An 11,863-nucleotide genomic window follows, 5' to 3' on the forward strand; every position below is an offset into this window, starting at 1 on the left:
GCTTATAAAATAAAAACCATAAACGGTATGGCCACCAAATTTTCAGGGAATATTCCTCACATTCACATCAATGTATGAAATCCATATGAATAAAATATATTGTGAAATAAGGGATAAGTCAAAAGAATTATATATGATTGCCGAGTTTAAAGCTACGATACTTCGTCCCAAAATATGCGTCTAAATTCATATTTTGGCTTATAAAATAAAAACCATAATAGGTACAGTTAGCAGCCTGGACAACCGATTCTTTAGAAATGCTTAGTCGCGCTAAAAGTCGATCGATACATGTTAAAATCAGCACAATTCAGAGATACACCTTTTTGCTATGAAATTAATTTTCTCGGTCTAATATAAAGCAATATTTTTTTTCTTCAGTAATGTCAGTTAAAAACTTGGTGCTTGGATATATATATTTTTTAAATCCTGGTGTTAAAATTAAGCATCAAATTGTGTCTTTTAGTGTGATATTTTTGATTTTTATAGGCCTTGAGTTCGCCTGCGAGCTTTTTACGGAATTGTTTTTAGCGTCTCAAACTAATATAGTTTGCTAAAGAAAGATATTTCCCACCTCTGTAACGCACATCGTGTGGGTCTATATATTATAGTTTTGTCAGAATTTGCGTTTTTATTTTACCCTTTTTCCCTTCATGCTCCGAAAATGTCAAACTTAGTACTTTTATCTCGTGAGCAACCAGCAGAAATAGTCGATATTTTCATTGTTGTCATCCAGGGCAATTTTCCATTGAAAAGCATATTGCCCGACCAGCGATTTAGTAGCCCAAATCCCCAATTGGGTTTTCTTGTAAATGAGGTGAATTTTAAAAATTTGCTCCCGTGATAGCCTGCAATTTCAATTTATATGGATTCCATGATTATGAAAACCATTTTGTCTGTCTGTTTGTTTGTTTACCTAGGTTAGTCCGTATTTTCTCTTAAAAGAGACGCACGCTTGAGGTCCACGGGAAAATCCACGGTCCAAACCTAGAAAAATTAGCGTGTTATTATACGGAATTGGTTTATTAGCGTCTCAAACTAATATAGTTTGCTAAAGAAAGATATTTCCCACCTCTGTAACGCACATCGTGTGGGTCTATTATATTCTTCTGTCCCTCCTATCTCCAGGTGAATTTTGTATGACCTACCCCCCCCCCATCGCGGGTTGCCATTTTCATGACACCCTTCAGACTTGTGTTCGGGTTTGTTTTTAATTTGACATGTAGGCGTATACCTAAATGTATAGCTATGCTATATATTATTATGTAATATCATGTGCATGTAGGCCTATGGGGTGGGGTGGGTGCAGAGGTGTGTGAGGTGGGTAGTGGGGGTGTATGTAGGGAAACTTTGGGGTGGTACTCAACACACTTTAACCATGACTTCCAATGCAAGGCTTATTGTTGCCACAAATGTTTTTTTTTTCCTTAAGGTTATTTATAGGTTTTTATAAACTTCCATGTTTAACCTGGTATTGTTTTGGCTGCTTCATTAGGGCCTATGACTTTCGGTGGGTTTCCAAAAGCAGTTTCAAACAAACACAAACAAAAGGCACCAGCAAAATGTTCCCCTGGTCATGAGATTTGTTGTCACTGAGTTTGAGCCCCATACCCCTTGCAGATATCCAGAAAATGAAGTTATAAAGATTTGACCCCAGATAACCTTTGACCTGACCCCTGCAAAGTGTTCCAACATGTTCCCCTGATCATTAAGTTTGTTGTCACCAAGTTTGAGCCCCGTACCCCTTACAGATGTCCAGGAAATGCGTTTCTAAAATTTGACCTCTGCATGACCTTTGACCTGACACCCGCAAAATGTTCCCCTGGTCATGAGATTTATTGTATCGAGTTTGAGCTCCATACTCCTTACAGATGTCCAGATAATGCAATTGTAAGATTTTACCCCTTAATGACCTTTGACCCCAATTCTGTGTGCAAGGTATGGGCACTGGGTAAAGCCGATGCACATGTGTAAGTGACGTCATTGTGCTATGTAATATGTGGCAGAAGAAGCATTTTGGAAGTATTTGGTTAAATACCGGAAATGACCCCTTAATGACTTTTGACCCCAATTCTGTTTGCACCCTATGGGCACTGGATATAGCCGGTACATATGTGCAAGTTACGTAATTGTAGGGTGTAACATGTAGGAGGAGAAGCATTTTGAAATTTGTTGACAGAAGAAGAAAGAAGAATCGGATAGCATTACAGTACCTAGCTGGGGGGTGTAAACCCCCCAGCTAGGTAATTGTTTTCATCCAGGTACGGTGAACAGCTCCATTGATTTTTAGCGCCCACGCAGTTGAAACGATCTCAAGTGCTAGTTACCTGTCTGAATCAAGGTCAAATCAGGGACCGTCAAATAGCGCCTGTAAACAATGACTGTTTAAATACGCTGAATGATTAGCTATGATTGTGCACTATTTATTCAATTATATACGATAGGACACGTTCATGAGAACACATACATGGATATCTAATACTGTACTAGTGACTAAACAACTATGGCTCTTACTTTGTATTACTTCCCTGCTTCGTTTTTTTCGCAAAGGGTAAGTTCGATTTACAGCTATTTACATTTAGCATAAAACAAGAAATATACGTGATCTGATCCAACAAGTACCAGGCCCGGTACGGGAATACAGCTCAGATCTATTGGAGCCGTAAGAAACGTAAAAACATTTTTAATGCAAAATCTTACAACCGCCTCCTCATAACTTTTAGGGGTGGCATATTATAAGTATGTGTACCCCGGGGTTGTGAATTATAGGGGGGGGGGGGCAAATATTTTTGGCAGGCCAAAAGGTGAGGGGGGGGGCGAAAGGTGGGGGGGAAGCGATTTGTGGCACATATTTTGGGCACCGTTTCTATATTACGCCTAAAAAGGTGTAGGAAAACGTTAGGAACACGTTCAAATATGCAAAATATCCTGCTCGCATTATATGATATGTGTAAGGGGGGATTTTTGGCACATTAGAAGGGGTGCAAAGGTTTTTTGGCGCGTCAAAAGGGGAAAAGATTTTTGGCACGGCCAAAGGGGGGGGGAATTTTGGCAGACCACTTTGAGAATTATTGCACCACCCCTTAGCTTGCGATTGACCCATTAAACAAATTTAAAATCAAGTAAAATTTGACAAATATTAATATTTGGACTAGTGGAACATGTTGTTAAAGACATGCGTACAAAATGAGGGCACATGAAGGATGCATCCTAAATTGACCTCAAACCACATTGCCTGATTTTATTTATCTTTGGCGACCATTTTAACATTTCAAGGTCAAGGTATCTAAAAGGCGTCTTTAAAATTCACAGAAAATGGAGATAACTGGCATATCTCTGAGAGGTCATGGTTATAACATTTGGTTTTTAGGATAAGAACTTGATTGAAGACTCACCTGGTCTCTTCGGCTGAGTTACGTTGTATGTGTGGCGCATTATGTTAAATGATATCCTTTCCTTCTGTATTTCAGGCTTTTCTGGCCCTTGAAGAAAAAGGCGTGCCTTACCAGAGACAGATCATCAGTATCCACTCCGGTGAATCGATTGAGCCATGGTACATGCGTATTCAACCCAATGGAACTGTACCTACACTTAAACACGGCAAAATAATAAAAACAGACTCAAAATTTATCATCAAATATTTAGACGAAATTACCCCAGACGGTAAGAATCTGTATTTCACAAGGAATGTTCCCGATGCCCTCGCTAAACTCAGGCCCGCCGACAATAAGGCAGGGGAGCGGGTGGGTCGGAGGGCCGGAACACCTCCCGTGCCCAGGTCATATTTGTATTATGCTATTATGGCAAAACAATAAATATTTGCAGTACCTTATATTATGGTATATAAGTTCCATTTTTGTCATATGCCACAAAATAGTAAGTGTATATTTATTCAGAAAGATTTGAGCCAGATGTACCTTGACGTGGGGAACATCAGTATCCATCAGCTGGGGAAGGGCAGTTTATTTGCTCGAAATGTCGGTTGCAGTTTGGTTAACTTTCGTGTTCTTATCTCTATGGTTTTGTAGTTTAACTATACAGTGTCAGTATACACTTTCACGGTTTACGTTGTTATAGCTGGCTCAAGTCTTTTCTACAGAGCAAAAAATATTTTACTCAACATTGAGTAAAAAGGTCACAACTCAACAGTTGAGTAAATAATTACTCAACATTGAGCTCATATAGGTCACAACTCAACAAATGAGTAAAGAATTACTCAACATTGAGCTCATGTTGAGTAATTTTTTACTCATGTATTGAGTTGTGACCTATATGAGCACAATGTTGAGTAATTATTTACTCAACTGTTGAGTTGTGACCTTTTTACTCAATGTTGAGTAAAATATTTTTGGCAGTTTATATTCTAGGTATCCTCTTATATCATCATTAATCCTTGGTGTGTTTTTGGTACCTCGTCTGTTGGAGACACCTTACCTTTGTATATTTTTTAATTTCGTGTAGAAATATTGAGAAACACTGTGCAGTGGTTATATCAATTCATACGTAACCTTGTTACAATATTTTATTATACCAGCACCTAAACTCTGCCCAGATCCAAGCACTCCTGGAGGTGACCGAGTAGTCTACCTTTCGGAATTGATGCAAAAAATAGTAATTGAACAAATTACTTACGGATCAGCATGCCACCGTCACCATACACATGACTGCAAGATGCCGAAAATGATGAACTTGAAAGAGTCAACAAGTAAGAATAGTTGAGCAAATACAAAATTCATGGTTTCTTCTCCCGAAAAGGAAACAGATTAATAATGACGATGGTTTCCGATAAAAGATGAAAGAAAAACGTATAGAATTTAAAATCAAATGGTAATTTTTGCTTTTAAGTTTTTACTTACTAATATTTCGGCCATCTCATCGGAGGACTTCATCAGATCTGAGCAATCTGATCCACTTTCCAGGGAATCTGATGTCCAGTTGTGTGTAGTCTCTTTTCCAGTCTTCAAAGGTGGGTCATATAAGTGCCTTCCTCTCTATTCATGGCCTTTTATCAGGATAATTATCAAGATTATAATGAACATCCCAATGAAAAACGGTAATTTGTAACCCGAAAGTTTGATTGAATTTGAAAAGCATACAATTCGTCGTCCGTATTCCATAGTGGCGTATAGTGGGGCGCCGCGAATAAACAACTTTTCGAGAAAATCGGGTTTGAAGAAATGCCAATTTAAAATCGAGTTGTGTAAATCAGACATTCATTATATTTTGTAAATGATGTGAAATTTCTGTAGTAAACTAAATAGATTTTATTGTTATATATTTTTCAAAAGAAATAAATACATACTTTTGCTGGCAAACTGACAATAAAACTATACGTCACTATGGAAAACGAACAAAACGCAATACCTAACCTTTTTTCGTATTCCATAGTGGCGTATCGACCATACGCCACTTTTTATACACATTTTATAATTATGAAATATCAGCAAAATGAAAAACATCGTATTCCATAGTGGCGTATAGGTCCGATACGCGTACGCCACTATGACATACGATGTTTTTCATTTTTGCCGATATTTCATAATTATAAAATGTGTATAAAAAGTGGCGTATGGTCGATACGCCACTATGGAATACGAAAAATGTCACTTTGTAACTATACGCCACATTTAATTAATCAATTACTAATTAATTAGCTAATTATGACTGATGAGACTTAGAAAAATGAAAGAGAACATCATTAAAGACATATGTGCCAATTTTCAAAAAAATGACCAAAAATCACTATACGCCACTATGGAATACAGCCGACGAATTGTTTGTGAATAAAATGCTACATTGTTTTTCAGGTATGTGGGACAGGATAGATAACGATATTCGCACATTGGCTGCAAAATATCCCGATTTACGAGAACACTACATGGCCAAACTCAAAACACATAAGGACAGAGAGTTAACAAGTGAACAAGGCTTGATTGATTCGTTGAAAGCGTGTGATCCGATCATGGGTGAAATCGAAAAAGAACTTGAACAGAAATGGAACGGAAAGCTCGGTAAGCTTATAATCATGTTTATCATTTGTTTGAAAACAATGAACATGCTGAACGATTTATTTTCACTTTTATAATTCATTGTACAGATAAGGTACATGTGTGATTGGATATCGATAAGTCGGTGTCATTGGTCAATTCAACTACGGCCAGAAAAGAGCGATCTTAGTTTTGTCGCGTAATAACCGTTATAGTTTGATCAGCTCGTAATTGGGCGGGCCTTATAACATCGCGGATTAATATCCATATATTTTATTTGGAGAATTGTCTCGTCAAATCTCGCGAGAAGTATTACAAATTAATATTTGAAGTCATAAACTTTGTCTACTTGATAACAGCAGCTCAGTTATATTTTTCTTAACGTGGGTCTATACATTTCGGCGTAGTGATAAAAGCCTAGTAATTCCCGCCAATTACGAGCTGATCAAAGTATAATTGAAAGTAGGCCATAGAATTATCCGTGTGTCATCATGGTCAATTCGGTCAGCACCTTGATTTATAACATTTGTTTTCAACAGACAACTTCACCGATTCTGATCCTTGGCTTTGTTGCAATCATTTCACCATCGCTGACATCTACCTGGCTACACTGTTACACCGTTTATATTTCGCAGGACAAGTGAAACGTTTTTGGGGCGACGGTAAGCGACCTTATCTTGCGGCCTACTATGCTCGTGTACAGCAGCGGAAAAGTTTTCAAACAGCATGTGCAAAAGCTACCACATTAAGGAACGCACTGCTACCTAGATATGTGCATCAAATGAGAAGGGCCTTCCCGCGTTTGTTGGGATATTCTGTGGTTGCAGTGGCCATTGGATTTGCTGTTTACGTACAGTATAGTGGGTTTCCTTCCTGGTGGCCTAATAAAAATTAAAGTGTAAAATGAAAACCTGACTAAATAGTTAGGGAGGTAAGAGGGCCCAGTTTGCCTCTCAGTTTCAATGAGTTTGGAATTTAATGAGACCAGTCATAGGATCAATCGATCTGAAATTTGAAAAATCCCATAGGAAAATTGCCGAAAAACGGCTTGTTCCCCCAATAAGATCCGGTGACCCCCCCTCCCAATCATGGTCGGTGCTCCCCCCTAATGTGATGACCCACGCTACGCCACTGGATGAGACCTATTTTGAGAACTACATTTTTCCTGAATCCTTGAGACTTGTCGAACCAAATTTGAGTAAGTTTGAAATTGTACCCCTATGTTACCTTTACTCTGCTTCGAATTTTGTGAACCTTTCAAATTTGGTAATAGACGCTAAAAAGTAGGTGTCGTTAAATCACAGAGAGAGGGGTGCAAATTAGACCCTCTTACATCCTCAACTAAAACATTTTAATAGAATATACTTCAACGTTACGAAAACAAAATCAGATTTTTAATATTATTGTCTATTTTTACTTACGCATTTACATCATGTAGGGGTGTGTGCACTTATCAAAATTATGCACTTGTCGGCTGCTACCTGTGTCTCTTTTTACATACAGCTGGGAACCGTAGGAATATGAGGGTCGTTCAAAAAGCATAGTGTATGTTTTCTTGTCAGGATAGTTCATTACTTTTCAGAGTTATTTGCACCACACTCATAGAAATGACTTGTTCGCCTTGTTGACGCAATTCAAAAGGAGTAAGTTTGGACAACTCAAAAATAGTGTAAAAGTTGCCAAAACAAAATTCATTTTAGTTATCCGAACAAAAGTTCCGTCAACTAATCAACTTTGTTGGCATTACTTAAAAAGTTGATGTAAGTCGTTGCGTCAACTTTTTAAGTAATGCCAACTTCTGAATTCAAGTTCAGGGAACTTAGAAAAATAAACAAGGTTCAAAGAACCAATAAGTTGAGTTATTGGTTATTGTAACTCAACATGTAAGTTGATGTAACTCGTTCATATTAAGTTATTGAGTTATTCCAATTTGGTACTTTGTTACTTAATTCACGTAATTGGATCATTTTCTGCACAATTAGCAGTATTCAAATATTTATTTTTGTAATCAGTGCAAAATTTTGTATACTATAGCACACCTCTAGAAAATAATATGCTAACCTAGGCTAGTTTCATTTTTGTAACAACTCAATAAAGTAAGTGCAAATGAGTGCGACCAACATAATGATATCGAGTCAGCGTTACTCAAAATTGTACGCGTTGGCATTACTCGGAAAGTTGACGCAACGACTTGCATCAACTTACAGAGTAATGCCAACGAACAATTTCTATGAGTGCAGCACTGTCTTGTATAAAAATAAAAAAAAGAGCGATGCGAACCAATTTATACCATGATAACCATAATCATTGTAACCATATCGGCATACTGAAATAAAGATACGATTGGTGATGATTGTAGTTATCAGTTGTGTGTTGTATTAATGTGTTATCAATAATCGTCATGGACATGATGGAGTGGTAATAATATCATGAATATTGTGACGATGCTGTGGATTTCTTAGTTTTTCTTGAATAGTTATGGAAGACCTCCATTACAAAAAGATGCATCTTGATGTCCGTATCGGTATAGGCCTATCCGTTATGTTTTACTTTTATTATGACTTTTTAAATCATTTTCCTATACACAATACACAATCATATATAGAAAATATAGTTTTGTAACATGTCCTAAATTTTTAGCTAATTTAGATGTTTGGAAATATTCGCACTTTGGTGTTTTAGTAAGGAAGGGTACGGCATAGCCTGCAAAATTCCCTGTGTAAATTGAATGCAACTTTTAGTGACTATCACTCACTTGTGCATGGACCGCTCTCTTCCGAAGGGCATTAAAGCTAAACCACTTGACGGATATATTTTGTACTTGTTGTCAATCAAGAATAATGTATACATTACATGTAGACTAAAAACTGAGTGGGTGGGGCCTCTGCAAATGTTCGTACCTCCCTGATATGTAAATGACAGATAACAGCAAAAACAACTCCCATAATTCTCCATAACTGTCCATGGTCAGTGGAGCGAGTCAGGGGATTTCAAGAGGGTGATTGTTGATTGGCAAGTGCCATATTTGGGCATAATTGCAGTCCACCATTCAGTGTAGAGAATGCCAGTAGATATGATTCTAAATATTGGTACTGTGAGAGTATGGAATGGCATGGACAAGCTGGAACGGGTAGCTCTTGTGACTACAAATAGTTTTAGTAGCAGTGCCTTCAGATCTGGGGGTGCAAACTGATGCCCCTTTTGTAGAAGACTGTTATTGCAGCTACTTGTTGACGTCTTTGATGGGTAGATGTGATGTTCAGTTCTGTACTTGCTCCCTCTTCGTTCACACCTATGATTCGAAGGGCCTTCCTCTGGATAGAGTCTAGTAATCCTAGAGTAGTGGCGTTGGCACTCATCCAAGAGAGTAAGGCGTATTCCATCATACTACGAACTTGAACCTTTTAAACGGTTGATCTGCCTCTGTCATCAAGTTTATTTACAACTCTCCTCAGAGCACCCAGCTTATGTCCTGCTCCAGATGAGACGTTAGAAAGGTGCTTTGTCCAGGTCAGCTTGCTGTTGACTGTGACTCCCAGGATCCCCTTCTCAGCCAGTTTGGTGGTATCAAACAGAAGATCTAGCTTGGTTGGCTTCCTCTTTCTTGATGTTGTCATTGCCTTACATTTCGATGGCTCGAAGGTCACCTTTCATCTGTCTGCCCAGATTCTCATTTTCTCCAGGTGTCTGCTCAGGCTAGTAGTAACGGCGCGGCTTTAGGGTTATCTCTAGATATAATCTCACAGAAACAGGTCATTAATGGAGACATAGAACAAACGTGCCAGACATTGACCACTGGGGAACTGATGCATTGATGGAGAAAGTACTTGATGACTGGCCAGTAAGACAACTTTGATGGAACAATCTTAATCCAGGTGAGCAGCTTGCCGAATACTCCTTTTGAGCAACGGCCATTATGCCAGACCTTGTTAAATACCCCTTTAATGTCCAGGGCAATCTGACGCACTTCGTTGCCTCTGTCCAAGGAGTTGGATCACTCTTGGGTCAGAATGGTGAGGATGTCAGCTGTTCTGTTGTGTGGCCTAAATCCAAACTGTCTATCTGATATCAGTTTGTTTCCATGGAGGTACTTCCGAAGTTGGTTCTGTACAACAGCCTCCATGACCTTACTGCATGATGCAGAGCAGAAAGATGAGGCGGCACATATAGATGGATTAGACTTCGAATCTCTCTTGTGAACATGACAGATGCATTCGTCCATTGGCTTAGAGAAACTTTCCCGAAGCAAACCTCAAGGCTTAATGGTCTTGCAAGTTCTGCTCTGCACTCCTTCGGGACTCTTGCATGGATTTCATCAGGACCAGTAGCTTTATATCTAACATCTTTGACCTTGGAGGCTATCTTTTCCATTAAGCATGTTGTTGAATGCCGAACATCAGGAGCAGATTCTTCTGCGCTGACCCCGGGCGCTGGCAAGCTGACATTTTCAGCTTTGTCTTTTGATGTCAGTGTAGACGCCCATCCTTCAGCAGTGGTATAACAACTCTTGTGGACTTGCCATATAGGGTGTTAACATTGTTTATTCCTTGCTGCTGAGGGTGCCATCTGAGAGTTCTTTCCTCAACTTGTTGTTATGTATATAGCTCCGTCTGGCTACCTTCTCTGTATGATTGTACTCCATATGCCTTTTTTTTAAAAACCTTATCCTTGTTTTCCATGGTGTTGTTCTGAATCATAAAGTGACATTAGTATTTTTGGTCTTAATTAACAGACATTCATACATTTGTTCTTAAAGGGGATTAGTTTTTTTCTTAAAGGGAATTCTTGTTGGGCCTTAATTTGATCTAATCTGTTTTTAAAGAAGCATTCGTTTATTTTTTTTACAATTCTATATTTGTTCATTTTCCTTTAGAAAATCTGTAGGCATTGACTGCATATTTTCATGCCTATTGAAATTAACATTTATAAAACTTCAAGATTTCACGTTTACTATTTCACGTACCAGAAAAAAACAGTCACACGCCGGGGTAATAATGAGTCATCACAGAAAAGAAAACATACTAAAAATGACACAGAAATACCCTGGGAGAAATATTCTAAGGGAGTGTTCTTTAATACTTTGGTGGGGGACTGGGCACTGGACTTTTTGACCCCCCCCACCCGCCCGCTCGAGAAAACCTGAAACTTTTGACCCCTCCCTTCATAGACATGCAAAACCCTTTTTGAATGCTGCTCTAATAATTTATGTGCGCGGAGCGCGAAAAGTTTTGCATGAACGATACCAATTTGGTCAATCAAAGGTTAATTTTGATATTATAACGCGGGACTTTCGTAATTCTTGTTATTAATATTGGTTAAAACGTTTTTGATCCCCCTTCTGTAAGGAGTCAACAATTTTCCCCCCCCTTTGAAGACCTGAAACTCTTTGACCCCCTCCATAATACCTAGCCCCCCTCCCCCCCCACCAAGTATTTATGAACACTCCGTTAGGACGGAGGGACTCTTGAAGTTGAGTCGGTCTGGGATTTTTTTTTAATACATCATCATGTAGGCCTACATGTATATACATTCCCATATTTATAAAACTATTCGTTATTAAAATACCGGGGGGCATTTCAATTTGAAATGGATATAGGTGTAGGGCTGGCACTTTCGCACCAAGGGGCATTCGGTGAGAGCAAAATGTAAAACTATGGGGTCATTGGGTGAGAGCATGATTTTTGGCATTCGGTGAGAGCAAAATGTAAAAAATATGGGGTCATTGGGTGAGAACATGACCTTATTTTTTAAATGGGATCTTTGGGTGAGAGCCAAAACAGCGCAACAGGAACCTCGAAAATCGTCACCTCCAAAGTTGGAGTGCCCCCCCCCCCGGGTTAAAATATAGCCATCAGTGTTGATGTTATATTACTTTACAC

General features: G+C 38.7%; 1 protein-coding gene across 1 annotated transcript; it reads left to right on the forward strand.

The window, feature by feature from the left end:
• Positions 1-2,286: 2,286 nt before the first annotated feature.
• LOC140135539 (ganglioside-induced differentiation-associated protein 1-like) lies at positions 2,287-7,896 on the forward strand. Its single transcript, XM_072157077.1, has 5 exons — positions 2,287-2,548; positions 3,468-3,660; positions 4,532-4,702; positions 5,805-6,008; positions 6,524-7,896. The coding sequence occupies exons 1-5, from the start codon at positions 2,501-2,503 to the stop codon at positions 6,877-6,879; spliced, it is 972 nt and encodes a 323-aa protein (XP_072013178.1). The 5' UTR covers positions 2,287-2,500; the 3' UTR covers positions 6,880-7,896.
• The last annotated feature ends 3,967 nt before the right edge of the window (positions 7,897-11,863 follow it).

Source organism: Amphiura filiformis, chromosome 16 (genome assembly GCF_039555335.1).
Source record: "Amphiura filiformis chromosome 16, Afil_fr2py, whole genome shotgun sequence".
Classification (NCBI taxonomy): Eukaryota; Metazoa; Echinodermata; class Ophiuroidea; order Amphilepidida; family Amphiuridae; genus Amphiura; species Amphiura filiformis.